The 26,431-nt window shown below is 40.1% G+C and overlaps 1 protein-coding gene across 1 annotated transcript; it reads right to left on the bottom strand.

Annotated features, from left to right (window-relative positions):
* Nucleotides 1-6,936: 6,936 nt before the first annotated feature.
* Nucleotides 6,937-12,150, bottom strand: neurod1 (neuronal differentiation 1). The gene is made up of 2 exons (XM_080198885.1): nucleotides 12,068-12,150; nucleotides 6,937-10,537 (listed from the first exon to the last, which is right to left on the bottom strand). Exon 2 carries the CDS (start codon nucleotides 10,525-10,527, stop codon nucleotides 9,448-9,450), a length of 1,080 nt encoding a protein of 359 aa, XP_080055011.1. The 5' UTR covers nucleotides 10,528-10,537; nucleotides 12,068-12,150; the 3' UTR covers nucleotides 6,937-9,447.
* Between the last annotated feature and the right edge of the window lie 14,281 nt (nucleotides 12,151-26,431).

The following is a 26,431-nucleotide window of genomic DNA, read 5'->3' as shown; positions in this document are numbered from 1 at the left end:
ACATCCTTATCTGATTTCATATGGATATATTGCGATCACCAGATGGATCTTTCATCAATATTTTTTAACATTTCTTTTCTTTAATTTTTGTAACAAGTATTTGTAAGCAAGTACTTCAGTGTACGAATAGGAAATTTTCTTTCTTTTAACTCACCTACAATGAGTTTGCATGTCAGTTGTGCAACTCTGAAAATCGTAGAGTGAAAATGAGTGAGAAAGTCATCCCTACACTACCATTAGTTGGCTGTTAGCAAAATGAAAATATATTTGGCATAGATTTTTCCCAGTACTCTTGACTGCAGTTAATGCATGATCATTAATATTTTGGAGAACGAATAGACACAGTCTCATCCAGGATCTTAAAAGAAAAACAACTTTATCATAGTTTTGGTTTTTCTTTTGTTTACATCAAAAAAACCTTCTATTTAGTAAACTGTGGAAAAAGTGGTTCAGCTCTTGGTACTAACTAATGATTCATAGTCTGGTAACTAAACATTTTCATTTGGAGCCATAAGTAACTACTTGCAAAATTAAACTTAGAATTGTACTTAGACTTTTGGGAAAACAGTCAACATATTCCCTTAGATTTTCTGTTGCAGAATACATAATATAATTAAATCTTGATGACACTATTTCTAAGAAAAATTTAAGTGTCATGGTTTTATTTCTACTGCACATCATTGTGACCAGTATTGAGTAGGTTGAACTTAATGCCTCAAGCACTATCATTTCTTATTTGTTTATGACATTGCACTCTTTTAAAGGAATCATAAAACAGTATTGATTACACCATTTAGTTTTTTCAGAAAAAAATCATGGGTCCCTTAATATCTTCTGTCATTCAGTTTCAAAATTCTAATAAAACTGTCAGTTGGTCTGGACACATTGTCATTCCAGTAATTGACCTCCTTGTCTTTATAATGCAAGTTAATTAAAGAGATAAAGATTTCCTTACTGGATGCTAATTTTTTTGCCCATTGATTATGAACACTCAGTGCTGTTTGGGATATAGCTAGCAGTGGTTGGTTAAAACTACTGTACTAAGCTATCTACCTTTAAGTTTATGATGCTGACTAGACTCTCAAATTCAAATATCAGTAACTCCATAGTGAATTCAAAGAGTAAAAGTAGTGACAGGTTAGTGTGCCCATATTCTTCTGTGAGTCAATATTATTAGCTTACATTCAAAATAGATCTTATAGATATGCTGGATATAATTTGTGACAGAACATCAATAATGCATAATCTTTTATTTATCTTATGTCTACAGGTTGTCCAATTGAATAGCTTGGATCCTTTCTCTAGTGTGTAATTGGAATGTCACATTTCCATTGGACACCAGGACATAGGAATAAAAAGAGCTGTTGCTTATTCAGCTGGAGTTGGCATGCTGTACAAGATCTCTTAGGACCAATTCACAACTTCTATTTCCTCAATACAATTTTTGATCTCTACTGTGGTTCAAACCATAGTCAGCAATTCATAGCACTAAGGGTCTCTGAGAATAATGCTTCCAGATGGGAGTACAAATATATTAGTGCGTCCATGTACAAATTCAAATCCAAGCCAACACTTTAGATGAGAGTGGCAAGCTACCAGGTACATTGTGCCAGTTATAAATATCACATGATGCATAAACTGTGGAAGATTGCCAGTACAACCTATTCTGCTGCCAGAGATGCTGTCCTCACTGTCATTGATGAAAACATTCAGAATGCCAAGATGCAGCCTCCAAGAGGCCTGTGGTGCTCTTAAGCTGAAACCCAAAATCTAGCCACCATTGATTCAAATGGATATTTAAACTTGCTGACAGAATTAATCCACCATTGTATAAAACCATTACTGATGGAGCAAAGGAGTTATCTAACGTTCTTTGTCTTTTAGATGATTTTGAACTGTAGGACAGAATTTTACACTGATCAGGCAGTTGTGTGTCCAACCTGGAACTACATGAAATTGCATGAAAAGACATCTTAGAGAAGGAAATGAGACAGCGCAGAATGTAGTGTTACAATCATAGCTAGGGTGCAGAGAATGATCACCTTAATGCAAGAGGAGTCCATTCAAAAGTCTGACAGCAGCAGAGAAGAAGCTGTTCTTGAGTCGGTTGGTACATGACCTCAGACTTTTGTATCTTTTCCCAATGGAAGAAGGTGGAAGAGAGAAGTCCAGGGTACATGCGGCCCCTAATTATGCTGGCTGTTTGCCGAGGTAGCTGGAAGTGTTGACAGTAAATGGATGGGAGGCTGCTTTGCGTGATGGATGGATCACTATTTTGGTAACAACAATACTTTATTTCCTATTTGATGTCATTATCCTTAATTTGTAAAAGTAACCGCTTGCAATTAAATTATATGGATAGTAGAAAACCATACCTGGATCCTGCTTACCTAAATAGGTACATAATTTTAAACATTTATCATACCCCATCGTATTTTTTTTTAGGATAACAAGGATTAAGAGTTGTCAACTTTTTCTCATATGTCTTTATTTATGTTCTGGGATCAACCATATAGCCTTTGTACCATGTCCGATAACTGAATATTCTTTTTCAAATTTGGAGAACAAATCTACATATAAAACTCCAGATGTGGCCTCATCAGAGCCATGTAAAGTTTTCGAATGACATATCTAGATTCTTACATTATATCCTTGGTATGCATCTGAGAACCTGTTCAATTTTTTATCAGCCTGGAATATTGTGCTGATTGTTTTAGTCACTTGATCACTAGAGCCTCAAGATCTCTCTTCCTGATCAGATACCTCAAATACATTCCCATTTAGTGCATAATGAACATCAAATTTTGTCTTCCAAATTATACAACCTGCATTACCATCTCTGCCCATTGATTGAGATTTTCAATTTTGTTTTGAATTTCTATGCATTGATGTTCATCATTTGCCATTGTTCCAAAATCTGAAATGTCTGCAATCTTGAACAGGATTCCTTCACTTAAATTATGCATCAACCCGAAAATTAAATTGTTTTGACTGCCACTGGTAAACTAACTGCCAATCAGGTACCTACCCATGCATTATCACTCATTGGCAATTGATTGATTTGCAGATAATAATCATTTTAATATATTTCCACCTACTCCATGAGTTTGAGTTTTATTATATGGGATTAAGTCAATGCTATTTATCCCTTTTTTTTATGAAGAGTTGATGTTGGCTGTGGCAAGTTAGAATAGTTTGGACAGAGACTATCACACAAATAAACAAAGAAGAATTCATTCCTGAATAAGCCACCACCATTGTGACATTTTACTTTCTTAATGTATTACAGATGTACCTGTCATATTATTTGTAATCAAATAGAAAATTATATATATATAGAAAATATAAATGGAAAATTAATCAGTGTGCTTCTATTGTCAATCACACTTTTCCTAAATTTTATGGGTAGTTAGTCTACACTGGGTTAATCTTAGTTGACATGCTACCAAGGTAACAGATTTGAAGATAGCACAAAATACAAAATTCTTTTTCTTATTTGGTTTTGACATTAGAGAAAATTTGCTAATGGCAGTCATATCCATTAATAAATGTTCAATATGTGAAAAAAATTGTACAGAAGACCTGCTGTACTGCAATTTGGAAGAAGGTACTTGTTGGTTGAAACAATGCCATACCTCTTAAGACTTGAAGACTTTTGTGTCATGTCTCTAATTGATTAGCACAGTTTATATTTAGGTTTTGGCATCCACTGGAAGGGAAAAAGTACTGGTTTCTAAGCATTCAAAGCATTATTTAATGTTTAATTCACTCTTGGCAGGGCCTTTTATTGCCCACATCCCTAATAGCCTTTGACTGACTGGTGGGAAGCCACCTAATCAAACCACTGCAGTGGTTTGTTAGATAAACCCAGATTGTTGTTAGGAATAGAGTGGTGTGGTGTAGTTTGCTCCAGCTAAGGTGAAGGAATGGTCAGTGCCATGTAACTTAAGGAGGAGCCTGCAGATGGTATCTACACCATTCATCTGCTGACCTTGTTCATCAAGATGGTAGAGATCACAGATTTGAAAGGTGCTCTCAGAGGAATCCTTGGTGAGTTGCTGCAGTGCATCTTGTAAATGGTACATTCTGTTGCCACCATCTACCATTGGTGGATGGAGTGAATGTTTAAGGTAGTGAAAGGGGTGCAGATCAAATGGGATGCTTTGTTTTGGATAGTGTTTAGCTTCCTGAATGTTGTTGGAGATGCACTCAACAAGGCAAGTGGGGAGTATTTCATAATACTTTTGGCTTGTGCTTTATTGATGGTAGATAGGCATTGGAAAGGCAGGAGATGAGTTACTTGCCGCAAAGTTCCCAGCCTCTGACCTCTCTCAACCACAGTATTGATATGGTACAGTTAAGTTTTTGCACAAAAGTAATCCAGAGAATGCCGATAGTGGGGGATTCAGTGATGGTAACAACATTTTACATGAAGAGAAATGATTAGATTCTCTCTTGTTGGAGATTTTCATAGCCCAGCGCTTTTGTGCATGTTTATTACTTGCTACTTATCAGCCCAAGCCTGAATGTTGTCTAGATCTTGCTATATATGGGCATTGACAGCTTCAGTAACTGATGAGTTGTGAATGATTTTGAATACTGTTTAACTGTCAGTAAACATACCAACTTGTAACCTTGTGTTGGAGGGAAGGTCATGGATGAAGCAGCTGAATATGGTTGGGCCTAGGACACTACCCTGAGGTGCTCTTGCAGTGATGTCCTAAGGCTGAGATGGTTAGCTTCCAATAATCACAACTATCTTCCTTTGTGTTTGGTAGGTGATGCAGCATTGAAGTTAAAATAATTTTGTTGAAAAATGATACATGTCCCAGAATCCTAAGTAAATAAAAATCATTATTTGCATACAGGTTAAAATTATAAAAGATCATATTGATCCTATCATGAATCCTGAACCCCACCAGATATCTGTAAATGTATGTATCTTTAAAAATTGTTTGATATTTAATATTGTGCCACTGTTAATAAACTTTTTCAATCTTTACTTTTGATTAATAGATAGATTTTATGCACCAAAATAAATGTACAGTATTCAGAATATTTTATTTTCAGATATTTATTTTGATTACATATTATTGCTGTGTAATGTGTATTTTGTAAGTGTAGTCAATGGCAGCACAAATGCCAAAAGAATCAAATTGTTTGAAAAGGTTTGTTGTGGTTGAAGATGCTTTCCAAATAGTCATTAAACATTTAAGCGAATAAATCTGCAGAATATGTTCCTGACATTGGCACTTGTTCTGTGGTATTTCTGTGATCAGATGGAAGGACTATGTGTTATGCATAGTGCATTCATGCATAAACAATATCATTTTCATAAATTAAAACCTCCCCTGCAGAAGCAACATCTGTGCCTGCCTGGGTTTGAATAAAAGATGGTGGCATGTGAGTTGCCCCTCAACTGACTGAAAGAATCCTTATGCTTTGAAATCTAGGCATAACCAAGGGTCATTTATCCACTTATGTGCCAGGGTTTCTTAAATCAGCCTTTTATATAGTGCTAGAGGATTGTATTCTTCTGTGTGAAAATACTGAAACAGTACAAATATATTAAATTCTGTTTTGATCCCTATCATTTATATGTTTACTTATAATGTTTTGTGTAATGAATAATTTAATTTCAATTGTTCCTGCCCTGACTACTTTTAAAACCGGTTTTACTCATTATTTTTTAACACAGCACTTCAGTTTTGATTGCTTTAAAAAGTATTCTAATTTTAATAGTGGCTAACTCCTGTCTTTGTTCTCTTTTGCTTAGGTGTTTGTGAGTCTACCAATAGACACAAGGGAATAGAAATGGAACAGGTCCAACTGCAGCTGAATGAATTTGTGTTGCTGCAGTGCATGTATTCGGCTAGCAATGAACTATTAGTCTATGATGTGATAGTGCTTGCATCAGTTTGTAAATGGGGAAGCTGATTTTATTCCCAGTGACTTGCGTTTTACAGTAAAGCTCTCTCTAAAATGTTAATACTAATTACCTCTTTATATGTAGTTTCTTTCTAGTTCACCCAAACAGTTACTAGTTGTGTCCATTAGGTATGGGAAGCTTGCTCAAAGAAGTATTTAGAACCAAATAAAAATTAGAAAGAAAATATGACCACACTTTTTAATGGTGTACTTGGTATATTAATATATTGCAGTGGTTCCAGGATCATATCCTTAAATATACTGTAATAGACACAGATGCTTATAATGAGAACAGAAAGACCGCTGAGGGGCAAGAAAGTGAGAATGCTGCCAAGTACATATTCTCTAGATACCCAATTCAGAGCCATGACATATATGGCAAAGACAAATGGTGAAATATTTGGACTGGATGAGAGAGTTGTCCCTCACAGGATTATGCCTTCCAGAAAAGCCAGGTTGCTTCTGTATGGGAAGTCAGAAATAAGACTGAACAATTCGGGTCTTACACAATGTAGGCATATTTTAAAATTTGAATACAGAAAACAATCCTCAGAAAACAAAAGCAGGTACACCAACGTGGCACAGTCATTCTGCAGCTTAAATATTCTTTCACCTGATTGACTTCATTATTTAACAGAAATTATACGCCACAAATTCAACCTAGGATATAGTCATATGATATTTTCCCACATTTATTGAATAATCTTCACTTCTCCTATTTTCTTCTTAAACATACCATAAAGATTATGAATTATTTTTTATTATTTAATTATTTTTAACTTATATCCATACTTGTATATTTCAATGCCTATAACTTATTTGTAAAAATGACAGAGGGACATTCTAAAGCTCACTATTGTTTCTCCTCCAGTGGTATTGGATATGAAATTCTATGGCATTGTAAAACACGCATCTTACACATATGAATAATGTTGAGTTATCCATCCTTTCATTTGGTCTTATTTGTGGAAATACATACAGTCTGTGAACTCAATTTATAGAACAAAAAGCTTTTTTATTTTACCTTTCTTCTTTAATTGCTTTGTACAGAATATGGTAAAGTACTTCAGTCAGGTCTCATATACCAACAAAAAATAATTGCAAATACTCAGTATCTAAATCTGTGTATATTTTGATCTGGTTCTTGGAAAGGAAGCAATCACAAGACATTGACTTATCTCATTATTTCCCAAGTACCTTTTTGAAATAAAGTAATATGGTCCAGTATGTTATGTTTGCACATATTGTGAGGGAAAGATCCAAAACCATGTAATGGTCTAGAATTATTTTTTATTTAAAAAATCTAATCTATTTATTTTTAAGAGGAAAATGTTACTCAGGAATTCAAGTTGTCCACAAATTCTCTGCAATATTTGAAAGTGAACAACTAAAGTTCAAAATTTAGCTTCTTACAAAAATTGCAAACCTGTAGTTATTGCCCTTTTAAACATGGAACATATGCACTTTCTGTACAGTTTGAAAGATCTGCTGCTATGAATGTTTTTGTCATTGCTTTGGGCTAGTAGTTAAGTCAAAATTAGACAACTTACTTTACAATTACTCTTAAATTCATATATATATACGGATAATAAAGTCAAAAATATTATGAACCAATTTAAACTATAGTATTTTATGGTTATGAGCAAGCATATTAGTGCAAAATTTCTCTTTGACACTTAAAGGCCTTTGCGGTAACTAGCATAAACCACCTGTGAGTACGTTTCCAAAACTTGAAGAAATGAACTGCAATGAATGTGGAAAGAATATTATGGATAAGGGGAAATATTTTCAATGTGTCATGACATACATGTCATGCCATCATTTTTTTTAGTACAGATAGACAAAGTTCTATCCATATCCAAAGGAACAACTCGTAACTATTGATACACTTCTCAAAGAAATGAGACAATCACATATACTAATTGGAATACTGTGGGCATTATAATATGCATGACAGAATATTCTTAAGCAAAGGAATAATCCATTATTTTCCACCGAAAAAGTCCATGAAGTAAAAAATGTGGCTATTACTGTCGGACCTGGTCTATGGGATGAAAATAAATCAGACTATGGAAGTAAGTGTTTGTTGTAATCATTTTTTATTCTACAAATAATAATTTTTGCACCTTTCATGAGCTATCAAAATAAAACAATAATCCCATAGGAATTACATACACTAAGAAAAATCACATTTAATGAAAATGCAACATTTGACAAAGATGAGATTACTATTTCAATAAAAGACTGCATGAATGTGATCTCAATTCCCAATGCATTGTGGCGTTACATCATAAAATACAGGATTACAAACAAAATTACAGTACCAATTTATTTCAGTTGAACCAGCATTACACTTTAAACAGCACTTCATCTGGACTGCATTGTACATGCAATATCTATTGTTCTAATTACGGAATAAATGTGAGATTTTTAGCTACTGCACTAATTAACTAATATATAGCCCAACATTAATAAGCCTGATTATAGCTGTAGCTTTTAACTCTCAGATATGATAAGACGCCGTGTATGTGTGCGTGTGTGTATATATCTACGTGTGTAATGTGAAGTCAATTAGCTGATAAACGGAACAATCAATTCCTTCGCTGGTTTTAGAGTCAAGTTAACTTCGCTGTTCTGATAATGTTTGATGGAAATAGTTTAAAGTAAAGAGATACAGTGCAAATGATTTGTGATAGTCAAGCAACCATTTTAAGAAACTGAAAATCTGTATTTGATAACATCATATACACATTTGTGCAACTATAAGATCTTTTTGATATGGTCTACGAAAGATAGGTCTTTTTTAAACTTTTGTTTTCGATTTGCATCCTGTTAGTCTCTAGGTAAGGTCCTACTACCAGGAAAAGACTGAAGCGGGAAAATAATTTGTCAGGATTGTGCAACCTTGCGTGATTTTATAGATAGGAAGTCCTAAGGCAACAGAATATTATTCTAAGCACTTTTCTGCTGGTTAAAAATTAAATTACTTTTGTATAAATTATAGATAATCCTACTCTTGATATAAAAACAGTGATGGAGCCGCATGGTTAAAATAGGAAATCGACCTTATAAAAATTCATTAAAAATTCTGTACAAAATCACAACAAAATAATTCAGCATGGGAAAGGTAACAGTAGTAAAATGTTGGTTGAAAAATATATTTTTAAATTGGCCCATTATTAGTTTAAAAATTGCATAGATTCCTAATTATTGCTTGTGATTTTGTCATGTGGATCAGTAATTACCATTATCTGAATAGGCGCTACATCGACTTTCATATGTAGCCCACAACGAGAAGCGCGATTAGAATATTGTAAATAAGATATCAGGAAATATTTACATTCCCATTTCTCTTAAAGGCAGTAACAATAATAAATACAAGGACTAATTTAAGCGTGAAAGATTTGCACTCTGCCACTCTGCAGCAAGTGATACCAGTGTGCTGCCGTGTGTAAACAAGCTATTCAAGAAGTACATTTAATTCGATTCGTTTGCGATACGTTGCTGCTGCCTTCCATGTTAGTCGTGGAAGATGGCATTAAGCTGGGCACTCATAACTCGCTCGTGATGCGAGTGGGCGTCGTATGGCATCATGCTGTCTATGGGGATTTCACACCGAGGGGCAGTGGAAGAAAACATGGAGTTGTGTCCTTGGGGTCCGGCCAGCGTGGCTGCAGGATAGTGCATGGTGAACGTATAGTTCTTGTCAAACTCTTGAGAAGGCTCCTGTTTGAAAGAGAAATTCCCATTGATGCTCAGAGGTGGACTTAACGGCCCGTCAAACGACGGGCTAGTGCATTCAGTGAGAGTGCTTTCGAAAAAAGGCTCCAGGGCTCCTGCATAACTGTGCGGCTTGATGTGGAAAATATGGGAACTGTCCATAGTACCGTAGGGCGGACTCGGAAGACCAGGGGACTGGTATGTGTAGGGATGAACGGAGAAGGAAGCACTGGCCGTTTGCATATGTGGCATGTCCTGGTTCTGCTCTGGAAGGAAAGTTCGCGGGTTCAACTGAAGGCAACCAGCTACTAGATTAGTGGTGGGCTGGGATAAACCTTTGCAGAGAGTCTGCACGAATGATACGAGATCTGGGCTCTTTCCAGAACGCAGAATCTCCGACAAAGCCCAGATATAGTTCTTAGCTAGTCTCAGAGTCTCGATCTTGGACAGTTTCTGGGTTTTGGAATAACAGGGCACGACCTTCCGCAGACTATCCAGTGCAGCATTCAGTCCATGCATACGGTTCCTCTCTCTAGCGTTAGCTTTCATTCTCCTCATTTTAAACCTCTCCAGTCTAGCTTTCGTCATTTTCTTTTTCTTGGGTCCCCGCCGTTTAGGCTTTTGATCTTCGTTCTCGTCCATTTCATCTTCCTCCTCCTCGTCGTCATCTTCATCTTCCTCCTCTTCTTCGTCATCCTCATCATCCTCTCCCATTTTATCGAGTTCTTCCGCCTCTACCTTGAATGTGAGGCTCATGGCTTCGTTCTCATCGTCCTTCTTGTCGGCTTCGTGCTCATCCTGGGAACTGAGACAGTCATCCGTCCAACTGGGATTGCTCTGTGTCTCTGGCATCATGTTTTCAGTGTACGATTTTGTCATCGTTAAAGTCCTGAAAAGTTAAAACACACACAAAAAAGTACATTCTTCAGCAGAATTCCAATCGGAAATCACGAAGCGGTCGGATTTGATGCAGTCTGTCAAGCTGGCATTGCCTTCTGAAAACTCAACTAAGTGAGAAAGTCCACACCCCCCACACCCCACCCCCAGATAAACCTTAGATGCATTCATCATGTGCCTGGCGGTTCTACAAGTAAAGTGGGCATGGAACATCAGCAATACAACTAACAAAATGTGCATGGATGTGAAATAAAAGTAAATATCATAAAACCCTAGGTATTGTGTATGATTTTATTGAGAACAGAAACTTCAAATGCTCTGCATTAATGAAACAGAACTGATCAAAGGCGCTGGCGGGTCGCTCCAACATCTGTCCTTCTTTCCTTGATCAATACCTTGTACCGCAGAATCTCACAACAAAAAAACTAATTTTAAAAAGCACTAATCAATATGAACATGAATGGACTGTAAGGATTGTAACAGTGTTGTATAAGAACTAATATATAGGGACTATAATACGTCTACCGTTTCGTTTCCCATTTTACTAGAATGAACGTAATCCATTAGAGAAGTAATCAGTCTTAATGTATCTGTAATGAAGAAAGCTGGATGTAAAAGACACGTAACTCTTGGCCACTGAAAATAATTATAGACATGAGAATATTCGGGACGGGGTGCACCCTATTAATTTCCCCTGCTCTGCGCACGGCGATGTGAAAAATAAATGCAATCCTGACTACTGTTGCAATAAATTGATGACTTTCTAGGCGACCATAAACAGATTATGCACAATAAAATTTGACTGACAGGTTTAATCGGTTCATGCCTATCAGTGCAATTGTTCTTCCCAAATATTAGAAGAGTCCCAGGTACTTCAAAAAATGCTTTCGTTCACAGCAAATTAAAATTGTATACCATTTAAACAAAAAAAAGTTTCAGAGATCGGGCAATATTTGCAGAGAGGCAAAAATAATCTCTATAAATCATAAATGGATAGGCAAGCGCAGTAATCCGTAGGGATCAGGTGCAAAACCGTGTCTTTTATAAATATCCCCATTCCGCTGGTTTGTCTGTAGCGGCTTCTGTTCCTAAACTCTTATGTATTGGGCAGAGGAGTGAAGAGCATGGGCTATCTGTGCACTAGCCAAGCAACAATGTAAATTGCTTGCTGCTAGGCTGCACTGCCGTCTCCTGATACTGTAACAGGTAGCATATGTTTCTAGCTTTCACGCTACTCCTCTTCACCTTCCACCCAAATTAATAATTTACGCAGCAGCATGGTTTTGCGCAAATTGTTGCAGCGGTCGAATTCAACCCCCTCTTTTGCCCAGATACCGAAAGCAAACCGCCGCTCAGCGACACATCCGATTGACATATTGCAAACTGAATGAAGCTAATTGAAAACAAAACGAAACGATAGTTAAAAGCTTTTATTGCTATGATGAAAAAGTGCTTCAAAGCAAATGATTGTGAAAGAAACGAAAAAAAATGAAGAATGTTATAATTGTTTTAAAAAAGATACCTTTGTAAATATAGAGTCTATAGTCTCATAGCCTGTGCTGTGCTGGTCGGTGGTAAAGTTGCAGCTCCGAGCTTCTTTGCGGACTGCCCGCTGGCAGCTGCCCCGCTGCCTTTTATATGAGGGAGCGCGCGGGGGTCTGGGCGCGGGGGTGGGGGGGGAGGGGGGGGGAGAAGTGACAGCTCCGAATGGATCTCCTGCCCGCGCCCGTCACCGAGGCGGCGCGCCTGCGCACTGCGCACGCGGCGACCGAGCAGCCGCCTCCGCCCTCGCGCCATATGGTTCTCAGGACGTCACGCAAACCAGCGGCGTCACGTGGGCCCCTATTTGTATTCCGCCGGCGCGTGTGCAGCGCCCCCCCCTCCCCCCCGCCCCCCTCCCTCGCGCCTTTTGTGACCATCTGTCGCCAGCAGAGCCTGTGTGGACCTGCTCACCCGCAGCAGCGCGAGCGAGGAGAGCGGCTCGCGCCCCAACCGATCTCCCAAACCCAACTCTCCTCAACCCACTCCCCACATAGACTCACATCCACTACACTTGTCCATGGCCCCACAACTCTGCCTGCCCAATACCCCATGTATCCCCCTCACCCACCCATGTTTCTATCCCTTGTTGGGTGCAAATTCCATTAAAATACAGCAGCTTGACTGACGCATTTAAAGCTCAGTCAACTCGCCTCTAAATAGTTGAGAATTTAAAAGGTGAAGCCCAGTGTCACCCCTCTCTCTTTCGTGGTCTATATTAACCCCATGTCCTCATCAATCTGCTTGGTCCACAATTTGCAATACAGAGTCTCTGGATCAAACACATAACAGCGTTAAATTAATGAAAACACACACGCACAGGTAGAAGCTTAGTTTTGAAGGAAGGACTGACTGTCCCAGTTGGGTTTGGTGAAGGATAAATGGAGTGTTTAGGTGTATAGAGGGGATGGAGGACACACTATTGGAGTAAAGTTTCTGGCTTTCGCCCTCTAATTTAGACGTTTTTTTTCCCTCTCTCTTTTCTGTTTTGCCGGCACGCGAGTCGCACACGCAAGCAGACAAAAGCCTTTTTCACGGCTGGGCAAACAGAGCCAACGTCCAAATATGCTCACTTCTGTCGAGATTTTTAAATAATAATGGCAAAAGGTCGCCAAACTGGCCGTTAGGAAAGGGGTTGGGGTGGGATGGTGTGAAGGACAATGCGAAAAGGCAACACTGGAACAAAATACAATTGATTTTTCCCTCCCCATTATTATTCCAAGTACCAACTGCAAAACCGGCGTTCAAATAAAAAACCAGAACGCTGTTCAGTGTTGACGTTCGGTCCCCTAATTGGAAATAAATCATTTCAGAGAATCGGGGAGGGGGGCCGAGAATGAGGAACTTGTTTACAGGCTTTTATTTTTGGATTATTATTATTATTTGCCCCGATTGAAAATGATCCAAAGACATGAACGCAGCATTTTACACAAACACTCATACACATACACACATACACATAACTATTTTTCTTCTGAAGTGAACATTTGTGCAGAAGTGAATTTCGCGCGAATGTTGGCTATTGTCTCTCGTTCATTCTCTTGTCGATTTGCAATCGGACGTTGTGCCAAGAGTTTTGTCTGTAATTTTGTTTGAAACATGTCAAACGCGGCTCATTTGCCCCGAGCCCCGTGTTGTTGTTGTTTTTATCTATCTATATATATTCATGTTTGCCTACGTGCTAATAAAAATAAGAAATAGAGATTTCACATTAACTTTCCTGCCACTCTGCCCCGTCGCTTATTTCACTTGGAACAGGCAGCCAGGAATAATATTAAAGATCCAATTCAGTTGTCCACGGTGCAAAATCCATCCGATTTAAATCTCTGGGGCATGCGGCATTATCTTAATTAAGATAATTGATTCATATTGCACCTGCGAGAACGAAAAAATAGAATTTATCAAACAAAAATGCTGTAAGCTATCGTGGACGGGAAGATTTGGCCCCAATTAAGAGCATTATCTCAGCAATTTGAGCCATTACTTTACAGCGTTTGTGTTTTTCGGGGGGTCATGCCGTTTGTTTGGAAATGTGAGCAAATTGTATGTTGATATCAAATGTGTTTTAATTTTATCTTTCTTTGAGTAATTTAACTCCAGTTTTTTTTTGGGGGGGCAGCCCCTCATAGTTCGTGCACTCTCGACGCAGATATTTGTATCCGATGTTGTTGTTTTTAATTATTAGTAGCAATCAGCCATCAAAGTAAACGAAATCAATAGTATGTAGTTTTAAATCGGGCTGAGAAGAACTCGTTTTGAGGTTTGGGTTAGGCTGCATGTTCCTTCTTTAATGTAGACGCGGGTGTTTTGTTTACCAATTAACAATTCCTGTTTAAAAGTGTATTTACCATTTCCACTCTGCAAATCCCAAACGAAAAGCAGCAGTTCTGCGTTGCTGGGGTTTTTCATTAACCTGGTAACCGCTAAGTGTTTTCACCGGATAAAACCACATCGTAAGCACTATTAATCCCTTCTATTTCCACACTGGCATCAGGAGCGATGTCCTGTACTTAGAACAGAAATGAGGAAATATTTCTGACCATCGTGGTATTCCTGAGTATTTAATGCTGCAATGGCCTAGTGCTGAACTAGACACACACAAAGATAGACATAGGTACACACTCACGAATCTACATCGACACATACACAGATGCATACACAGGTACACACACACACAAATATACGCACACCCAGGTACACAGAGATACACACAGGTACATAGACATACACAGGTACACAGACGCATAGGCACAGGCACACAGACGCAAATCCATAGGTAAAATATACATACACATAGATACATAGTTACACACAGACATACACAGGCACACAGCCACACACAGGTACGCAGACACACAGGCACATTAACATAGACGCAAATTCTTGGGTAAAATATGCATAGATACACAGTTATACACATACACAGGCGCGCGCACACAAACGCACACACACACAGGTACACAGAGACACACACAGGTGTACGCACACAGATACACAGAAACATACACACAGGTACACAGAAACACAGGCACATGCACACAGTCGCAAATTCATAGGTAAATATACATAGATACACAGTTACTCACATACACAGTCGCGCGCGCACAAACACACACATACAGGTACACAGAGACACATACAGGTGTACGCACACAGGTACACAGAAACACACACAGGTACACAGACACATTGGCACCTGTGCACAGACGCCAATCGTAGATACAACACACACACACATATACACATGTAGATACATAGTCACACGCAGACATACACAGGCACACAGAGACACAGACACAGGTACACAGAGGCACACAGGTACACACATACAGGCACGTTGACACAGACACACTGAGACAAGCAGGCATCAATGCAGAAGGACAAAAATACGCAGCCACACAGCAACACACAGAATAGACGCGCACACACGGATGGGTTCAAACTACAGCACCATAAACAGCTCCTGATGTCCAAGAGACAGGAGGCGATGGACACGTGACACATTCCCTGTAACTTTAGAAGTTTGCGATATTTAAACCCAGCACCTGGCGGCAGCTTTCCCAGCCGATTGTGATTTCATATCAGCCTAGCTTGTGTTGCTGCAATTTGCTTTCAATTGGGAATGCAATCAATGGTCAGAGACAAAGATGCAATCACAAAATGGATACTCTAAAAAGTACACGGTGACACATCTGGTGCCCCGACATTTAGGATTAGTCTTTCGAGTGCAGAGCAGGGGGATTTAGGCAGTGATCTAGCTCAGCAATCTTCAGAATATAGAGAGGTAGACATAGTGCAAGCATTTCAGTACTACTCGCCATTTGCATTTTACGACTTAAATAAGGTGCTGTTGCGGCTTAAGTGTTGATATATTTCAGTATTTATCGAATTGAAGCATCAAAAATAAAATATGGTTTTAGAGATCGCGGCCAACGTACCGTAACGGTTGGATAGGCATTTGTATGGAACGAGTAAGACTAAGCCATTTATTGCACCCTACTCTACTAATTGCTTATGCAAAAATGCAGATTTGTATTAATTAATTACTCTGGTGATTACTTCTTTGGTATTTTTGTGCAATAAATCATGCTGGATTAGAGAAGCAGACATAAGACTTTTTGGCACACCATTCAGTGAAAACCCAACCGAGCCGGCACAGAGCGGCATGGAGGTTTCTGTGAAAGCCCAGGCGAGGGGTACTTCTCACTGCAGGTGTAGACACCTGCTGCAGACACCTGTCATTGTGCAACTTTCTGCCCCTTGCAGGACAGAAAGGATCCAAGTTTCTGACTTCGGTGAAAAATGAACGAACTCCCTGGCGCTCCAAATGACAGGAGCCAGCTAAAATGCAACTGCATGTAATTTAAGTCGGATCTAAAGGGGCCGACGCACTTAAATCAACGGTGCCGTTATTCTCTGGTGCTCTATGCGATTACTGTAAGCGGGTTTGTTCGGTGCTGCCATTTTACAACAATTTCAGAATATTGCACATCACAGAGCGTGAGATCCTGGCCAATTTAAAATCCCCAATGCATGGGGAGGGAACATCCATTAATCATTAAATGCTGATAAGTTTTTTTTTCTGAATTTTTTTGTGTAACTTCATCGCTCTGGTACCCTTAAAGCCAAATAAATATATTTCACTTGGCACTATAGAAGCACATTCGTTTTCCAAAATGCACGGGGTCATTGTGATAGTGGCGTCAACATTTGTTTTCTTTGACATCTAATTTCCGACACGAAACGACAATAACATGTCCTGAGAGAAAATGTAAATTAAACATCCCATTTTATATAGATCCCATTTTAAGGCGGCATCTGACTCTGCAGATTTTTGTTTTTACCGAGTGATCACAGTTCAAGTTTCAGTCAGACTCCGAGCCCACTTCCCATTGCTTGGCTCCTGGCTTGAACTTTGGCAAGAAGTCTCACAACACCAGGTTAAAGTCAGGTGAATGACCAAGGGCCAAACCCGAAAGCTTGTGAGTTTACTATCAAATAAATTGGTTGGACTTCAACCTGGTGTTGTGAGAATTCTTACTGCGTTTACCCCAATACAATGCCGGCATCCCCACATCTTGAACTTTGGCAGCATAGTTGTATGTTGTCTCCCATAACATTGAAAACTTAAATGTTTTGAGAGGCAAGAAAGGCAATTTCTGTGCCATCAGCATTTAAGTTAAGGCGAGGTGGTGGGATTATAAATGTGGCCAAGGGTTCTCTGAAGCGAATTGTCTCCCAACTCTTAGGTTTGACGGGGCATAGATATTTAAACCTGGTTTGCAAAGCGTTCCACTGTGGGCCCATTTCAGTTTAACTTAAACTTACACAGTACAATCCTTTCCCTCTCTGTAAACATGTATTCCTCAATGTTGGAACTGAGATTCTACCACCACCCCTTGTTTTCAGACATGTTTAGCACTCTTTTCTAACGGGGACGGTAAAGGTTTCAGCCAAATCAGGAGAAGGTCAATAGGTTCTATAAGGCTGGAATCAGTGTAGCTTTCCCTCCCCTGTCAATGTTGCAGTGTAAAATCAATCTGAGAGGAACAGCGTTCACCCCTCGCCAGATCTGTCAAACTGCAGCAATACGTCTAATACCAAACTACAGGAACTCAGTATTATCTTCTTAATGGGTTTTCCGTGCAGTGATTTGTCACTGAAAGCTGTTTTGGAGACAGACAATAATCCGAAAGTGTATAATAAGCACAGAAATAGGACAGCCGCTTCGCCAGCAGATTAACCCGGCATTAGAGTGGCATTACACTCTCCTCGAGACACAGGTTGAGCTAAGTAACTAGTGCACTGTTTTTCGACTGAGCAGGTACAGACAATGCTACGGAAATTGCTTAAAAGAGCATATGGCATGCTGCATTGACACCGCACACACACACACATACAATCTACTTTGGTAATTTCAATTGATGGGCTTCGATTCGTCTGCAGCATATGAAATTCGTTACGGCAAATAGAATTCTAAAACGTGTCACGTTTTCTGAAGTCAGTGATCGGCTCCTACCCGTCGGAAGAAATATGAATGCAAAAGTATAAATGTAACACAGCAGGAGTCAATGTGAGCAGAGGCAATGGAATGGATGAGATTGCTGCAATCGTATCGGGCGCGGCACCTAGCGGCCTCATGAATCCAGTGCAGCAAAGCCTCTGGCTGAGCTCAACGCCATCCCGTGGTAAACACCAGCAACTAGCACAGGTCAACTGAGAGCTCAGGCCAGCGCCTTTCAGACTACCACTGTAAAAGCTCACCAATGACTCAAAAAACCCTTCGTGATCTGTCCCTCTCCCTCCCCTGATCTGAGCTCCCTGCATCCATGGGAGTATCTAAAAGCTACACCCACCCCCTCTCATTGTAACCCATGCGAACCCATGTATTGACAAAATATTTAAATAGATGTGGATTTGCCAGTCACCTCCTTATCCACGGCTGCAAATGCACCATCATACGGAATAAACTACGAGGGAGAAATGATTTTCAGTCACAACCTTGCCAGGACAGACAATAATTTGTAACCACCGAAGTACAAAATCGTTATCTTATCTGTTAGAATTGTTCAAACCACCTGTTGTGGCAACATGCTAAAACAATTCCACAAAAATACGTTCAAGAGTGAGACAACAAAATGCAAAATAACAGATGATACCATATATAATCATCAGTAGCAGCTGTAGTAGCAACAGCTAACGGACACAATCCTAGATGCCAAGTTTAGCCCTGTGATAGGATTAGGACATGGATCAATGTGCATCTATTCAGTTCTGTATTTGTTTCGTGTATGCGTGTGTGTGCGCTGTGTTGTTTGGATGTTATGAACTACTACGGAATTAAGCTTAAAGCAACCGTAAATGAGACAGTGAAAATGAGTGATCTTCTTCAAAGCACAAAAAGATCATTTCTACAGAGAAGCCAAGTCTTTGCGCAATCGTGGTACAGTTAAACGGCAATAGATGATTGCAATATTTATATTTAAACTTCTGTATATGAGTGATAGAGCTCCAGGTATTAACACTATTGGACGCATAGTCTACAGACAGAAGTGATCTTTCTACTATGCCATTTTGTATTCTTACAAATTATTTCAATGAAATTTCAGTAGCTGGGTTATTCTAGGCACCAATGTACTTGTATCTTTTATACTTTCGATTCTTTTAAAGCACTTCTGGCTGTCGTATCAGACAGGCAACTAGAATTATATAATGGCACAGAAGATGTCACTTCTGTGTGGAATTTGCACATTCTTCCTGTGCCTGCATGGGTTTCCTCCAGGTGCTCTGGTTTCTTCCCACAGTCCAAAAATGTGTGGGCTAGGTTGATTGGCCATTCTAAATTGCCCCTTAGTGTCCCAGGATGCATAAGTTAGAGGGATTAGTGGGTAAATATGTAGGGATATGGGGATAGGGCCTGGGTGCGATTGTAGTTGGTGTGGACTCAATGGGCCGAATGGTCTCTTTCTGCACTGTAGGATTCTATGATTCTATGAAGATGGATAGATAGCTTTTAGAAGTGGCAATCTCACCCAATCATATCAATTGGATTTTATTATATCCTTCCTTCCCATTCCCATTCTGCTTTCTGTAATCCTCTTTCCCACATCCTTTTCTTTCTTCATTCTTCACCTTTCTTCCTGTTCCTTTTCCCATTGCCACTTCCTCCTCCTCACACTTGCCACCTCTCCCTTTGTCTACCCTCTTCTCCATATTCAAGATCACCTGACAGGAGCTAAAAAACTAACTTTAGTAGTGGACACGTTAGTATAGATAGTATAGACATTCTTAGTGCCTATCACCAGCTCAGCCGCACTAATTAAATGTGGTCTTGTAATCTTCACTGTAGAGCACTACTGACAGCCTTTGAAGATGAAGGGGTTGGCTGCTCATCTTGGGGTGGAATAGAATATTGAGAGTGTGAACAATCTACTTCAACTTGAAATAAGGGGAGAATGGAGTCAGTGCCAACATTACAGAGTTTGAGACTCGAATGATATTGATGGCTTTAGTCATTCCAGTGGTTAACTAGAAGTATTATACTCTTCAAATGTTGGATGCTGAACAACAGTCTGATAACACAAAGGCAATAAGGAGATTGAGAGAAGTGGTGAAGAAGGAGAATAAGGTGTCAAAGCACATGTGTGATATTTGTGGATGATGTCACATGAATATAAAAAAAAAGCAGAAGTAGACAACAACCTGTTGAGCCTGTACCATCATTCGATGCCATCGTGACTGATCTTGGGCTCCAACTCTGTTTTCCTGCCTGCCCTTCATATTACTTAATTTCCTGAGAGACTAACATCTATCTTTCCCAGCCTTAAATGTATTGAACAATGAAGCATTCACAATCTCTGGAGTAGAGAATTCTGAAGAATTACCATCCCCTTGAAGTGAACTAATTTCTCTCATCTCAGTCAGAAATATTTCGACCTTTGTCCTGAGAATGTGCCCTCATGTTTTAGACTCCCTGATCAACAGAAATAATCTCTCAGCATCCACCCCTCAGAATTTTATAAGTTTCATTGAGATAATCTCTGATGTTTCTAAACTCTAGCGAATAGGAGCCCAATTTACAGAGCATCTTATCATAGGGATAATTTAGTGAATCTTTGCTGTACAATTTTCAATGCAAGTAAATTATTTCCTAAATGTGGAGAGCAAAACAACATTCAAACAGTATTCCAGATGTGGTTTCACAAAAACCCTGTCCAAATGTAGCAAGACTTCTTTGTTCTTATATTCCAATCCTCTTGTAATAAAGGCCAACACGCCATTTGCTTTCCTAATTCACCAAGGAGTAGCATGCAGTTGAGGCAGTGGATAGGGCCAAAGGTTGATCCTGGGGGGACTGGAGACAAGTGTAAGAGAAATGGCTCTCAGAGTTGATTGGGCTGCAGTTGAATAAGTAAGAATAGAAGCAGGTAAAAGCAATCCCACTAAGCTAACCAATGGAACAAACATTTTGAAGGAAAATGGTCTGTTTCATTGGGTGGGAATTTACGACCTCGCTCGTCCCAAAACTGTAAAATCCCAGTCGAGGTCAATGGACCTTTCCATTGTCCGTCCCTCGCTTGCTCCAATTCCCCTGATGGGTGAGGCAGTAAAATTCCAGCCATTATGTCAGAAGAATGAAGAGCACAAGGAGGCAGATGCAAGAACTTTGGAGAGGAAGGGGTGGTGGGAGATATGTTTTGCAAGGACTTGATGCTGAGGGTGGGTTTTCTGAGGAGGATGAGATTTATTGGTGATCTGAAAGGGAGAGAGATCCAAAATTGGAAGTTGAGCAGTTAATAGCCCAAGCAGCAAATGGGTCTCAAGGACTGGCAGAACTCAGAGAGATTATGAGAGCAGATATGAGCTACAATAAAGAAAGGCCATGCTTCAAGGCTTCCATGGAAAGAGACAAAGGAAGTTCAGTTTAGTGGATAACTGAAAAGGAGGAAGAAGCAATAAGATTGAATGTGGGCCTTTAACCTTATTGACAAAAACATTCATGAGCTCCTTGCACTTCTTGCACTGGTGTTGGAGTGAAGATTGAGGAGGCATTAGAGAGGGAGTTAAGGAGTTCATTTATATTGGAAAAAATAAACAGATCTTTACCTCTACTGTCGAGGATTATTCTCGAGTAGTGGGTGGTTTGGCAAAAGGAGACAGAGACCTGCTATTGCTTAATCCGGCAACATCTGGCGATGAATAGCTAAACCAGCTGTGTGCTAGGTTCTCTCAGCTCAGTGGAGTTTGTGATGATAGTGTAGAAATGACTGCTCATGGAAACAGGGCTATTGAAGTAAAATTATATATTGGGTAAATCTTTGAAGGTATGGGATGACTAAGAGGTATCAATTTCTCCAGGTCCTTTATTTTTCGGTATTGTTAGGTATTCTACATAGTTGGTAGAATGAATAATAATGAGAAAGTATACATGATTCTAGTAGCAGATTCCTTATCTCTAACAAATTATCCCATCAGCAGGAGCATGGATTGAACCAAGGTAAACTTGAAGCAAACATAAGTGAATATAACTTTGCCTTATCAAAATAAGACAAAAGGTACTGTCTTGAAATAAACCTGCTTTTACAATATTCTTAAGTAGCATTTTTATGGAGTAATTTGCTGTGATTCTTAGTGTAAAAATAACAAAGTGAAGATTTTTAAGCTACTGAGCATTTCAAGTGGTTTAGCGAAAGTGAAAGTATAAACATATAACCAGATGTAACGACTCTATGACTTCATTAGTAAGTATGTAGAAGACTGTGTGCCAAAGAAGCAAATCCGTGTGTTCCCCAAACGGAAACCATGGATGAACAGGGATATCCACTGCTTGCTGAAGTCCAGGTCTGAGACATTGAAATCAGGTGACATTGAACAATACAAGAAAGCCAGATACACTCTAAGGAGATCCAACAAGGATGCCAAAGGACAATACAGACCAAGATAGAGTCCCAGGCTGGCCACACCGACACCCGCCGACTATGGCAAGGTCTGGAAGACATAACAGGCTACAAGATGAAGGCATGTAAAATTGCCAGCTCCAATGCACCCCTCCCTGATAAGCTCAATGCATTCTGTGCCCATTTTGAGCAAGAGATCAGCAAGAGCATGCTCTCCACCCTGGAAGGCCTGGATGAATCTGTAGCTGGGGTCACCATTGCAGATGTCAGGGCAGCTTTCTTGAAGGTCAACCCACAGAAAGTGACTAGCCTGGATGGGGTACCCAGACTCACACTCACATCCTGCATGGATCAGCTGGCAGGGGTATTCACAGACATCTTCAGCCTCTCTTTACAAAATTCTGAGGTCCCTCTCTGCTTCAAGAAGACAACCATCTTCCCGCTACCTAAGAAAAACCAGGCAGCATGCCTCAATGACTATCGGCCAGTGGCTCTGACATCCATCATTATGAAGTGCTTTGAAAGATTAGTCATGGCATGAATCAATTCCAGCCTCCTGCACTACCTGGATCCACAACAGTTTGCCTACCGCTACAACAGGTCCACAGCAGATGCCATTTACCTGGCCCTGCATTTAACACAGAAACACCTAAATTACAAGGACACCTGTGTTAGGCTCCTATTTATTGACTACAGCTCAGCCTTCAACACCATTATTCCCGCAAAACTCATCTCCAAACTCCATGGCCTGAGCCTCAGCACTTCCCTCTGCGACTGGATCCTGAACTTTCTAACTCATAGACCATAATCAGTAAGAATAGGTAACAACATCTCCTCCATGATCATCCTCAACACCAGTGCCCCACAAGGCTATGTTCTCATCCCCCTACTATACTCCTTATATACCTATGACTGTGCGGCCAAATTCCCCTCCAATTTGATTTTCAAGTTGGCTGATGACACCACTGTAGTGGATTGTATTTCAAACAATAACGAGACAGAGTACAGGGATGAGATAGAGAATCTGGTGAACTGGTGCGGCAATAATAATCTCTCCCTCAATGTCAACAAAATGAAGGAGATTATCATTCACTTCAGTAAATGTAAAGGCAGACATGCCCCTGCCTACATCAATGGGGATGAAGTAGGAAGGGTTGAGAGCTTCAAGTTTTTAGGTGTCCAGATCACCAACAACCTGTCCTGGTTCCCCCATTCTGACACTATAGTCAAGAAAGCCCCAACGCCTCTACCTTCTCAGAAGACTAAGGAAATTTGGCATGTCAGCTACAACTCTCACCAACTTTTACAAATGCACTATGGAAAGCATTCTTTCTAATTGTATCACAGCTTGGTGTGGGTCCTGTTCTGCCCAAGACCGCAAGGAGCTACAAAAGGTAGTGAATATAGTCCAGTCCATCGCGCAAACCAACCTCCTATCCATTGTCTACACTTCCCGCTGCCTCAGCAAAGCAGCCAGCATAATTAAGGGCCCCACACACCCTTGGACTTTCCCTCTTCCACCGGGAAAAAGATACAAAAGTTTGAGGTCATGTACCAACCAACTCAAGAATGGCTTCTTCCCTGCTGCTATCAGACTTTTGAATGGATTTGCATTAAATTGATCTTTCTCTACACCCTAGCTACAAGTGTAACACTACATTCTGCACTCTCTTGTTTTCTTCTCTATGAATGATATGTTTTGTTTGTATAGCGCACAAGAAACAATACTTTTCACAGTATGTTAATACATGTGACAATAATAAATCAAATCAAATCAAATATACTCTGGTATGCAGCATCTGAACTCAAGCACCCCACTGGTATGATAGCTAATTAGATCTTCATGGAAATGATTCAAATCTATTGTTTCATAATGCAGTAATGAAGATCAATGTTAATAAATATGTTGGTATTGGTGAAAATAACAACAAACAGTATAACACTATATCACGTGGGCATATACCTCAGAGTGGTTTTAGCCAGAAATTACTGGATGACACTACAGCTGGTTCTGCTGTGGGACAGGGTCGGGCAAAGAGCAAGCCAGCTGTAGTAATAGGGGACTTACTAGTTAGAGGCACAGACAGGCGTTTCTGTGGCCGCAATGGAGACTTCAGGATGGTGTGTTGCCTTCCTGGTGCCAGGTTCAAGGACATCGCTGAACGATTGTAGGACATTCTTATGGGGGAAGGTGAGCAGCCAGAGGTCGTTGTACACATTGGTTCCAATGACGTAGGTAGGAAAAGGTACGAGGTCCTGAAGTGTGAAGATAGAGAGTTAGGCAGAAGGCTAATGTTCAGGACCTCGAAGGTAGTAATTTCAGGACCGCTGCCATGTGCTAGTGAGAGCACAAATAGGAGGCAAATTAATGCGTGGCTTGAGAGCTGGTGCAGGGGGCAGGGATTTAGATTTTTAGATCATTGGGATCTTTTCAGGGGAAAGGCTAACCTGTTCAAGAGGGACAAGTTACATCTGAACTGGAGGGGTCTAACATCCTGGTGGGGAGATTTGCTACAGCCACTCAGGAGGGTTTAAACTAGTTTGGCAGGGGCGTGGAATCCAATGCAGTAGGGAGACAGAAGAGAAGTTTTGAGAACAGCGCAGAAGTTAAAGAGACCACATTAAGTAGTAAAGGCAGTATCAGTAATCCCAGTACCAGACAGATCAGGCAAAAGCAAGACGGAGAGCAAGGGAAGTCCAGATTAAACTGCATTTATTTCAATGCAAGAGGCCTGACGGGCAAGGCAGGTGAACTCAGGGCATGGATGGGTACGTGGGACTGGGATATTATAGCAATGACTGAAACATGGCTAAGGGAGGGATAGGACTGGCAGCTCAATGTTCCAGGGTACAGATGCTCCAGGAAAGATAGAACAAGAGGTAAGAGAGGAGAGGGAGTTGTACTTTTGATTAGGGAAAGCATCATGGTCATGCTGAGAGGTGATATCCGAGGGTTTGGCCACTGAATCTACATGGGTAGAACTGAGAACTGAGAAGGGGGAAATCACTTTGATAGGGCTGTATTATAGGCCCTTAAATAGTTGGCGGGAAATTGGGGAGCAAATGTGTAAGGAGATTACAGATAGCGCCAAGAAAAGTAGGGTGGAAATAATCAGAGATTTTAACTTTCCCAACATTGATTGGGACAGCCATAGTAATAGAAGGTTGGATAGGGAGAAATTTGTTGAATGTATTTAGGAGGAATCTCTCATTCAGTATGTGGATGGCCTGACTAGAGAGGGGGCAAAACTTGACCTCCTCTTGGGAAATAAGGAAGGGCAGGTGGCAGAAGTGTTCTTCTGTCAGTGAGGAATCACTTTGGGACCAGTGACCATAATTCTATTGGTTTTAAGATAGCTATGGAGAATGATAGGTCTGGCCCAAAAGTTAAACTTATAAATTGACACAAGGTCAATTTTGATGGTATCAGGCAGGAATTTTCAAAAGCTAACTGGGGGAATCCGTGGGGAGGCAAAAGGACGTCTGGTAAGTGGCATGCTTTCAAAAGTATGTTAACCAGGGTTCAGGATAAACACATTCCTCTTAGAGTGAAGGGCAAGGCTGGCAGAAGTAGGGAATCCTGGGTGACTTGGGATATTGAGGCCCTGGTCAAGAAGAAGAAAAAGGCACATGACATGCATAGGCAGCTGGAATCAAGTGAATCTTAAATAGTATAGAGAATGTAGGAGTAGAATTAAGAGAGAAATCAGGAGGGCAAAAAGGGGACACAAGATTGTTTTGGCAGCTAACACAAAGGAGAATCCAAAGAGCTTCTGCAAATACATAAAGGGCAAAAGAGTAATAAGGGAGAGAGTTGGGCCTCTTAAGGATCAACAGGGATGTGTTGATGTCAAGAGATGGGTGAGATCCTAAATGAATATTTCTCATCAGTATTTACTGTTGAGTAAAGCATGGATGTTAGGGAACTTGGGGAAATAAATAGTGATGTC

The sequence above is a fragment of the Carcharhinus amblyrhynchos genome, chromosome 11, assembly GCF_965287045.1.
Source record: "Carcharhinus amblyrhynchos chromosome 11, sCarAmb.v2.hapA, whole genome shotgun sequence".
In the NCBI taxonomy this organism is placed as follows: Eukaryota; Metazoa; Chordata; class Chondrichthyes; order Carcharhiniformes; family Carcharhinidae; genus Carcharhinus; species Carcharhinus amblyrhynchos.
The sequence above is the reverse complement of the archived record's forward strand: the minus strand, read 5'-3'. Positions and strand labels throughout refer to the sequence as shown.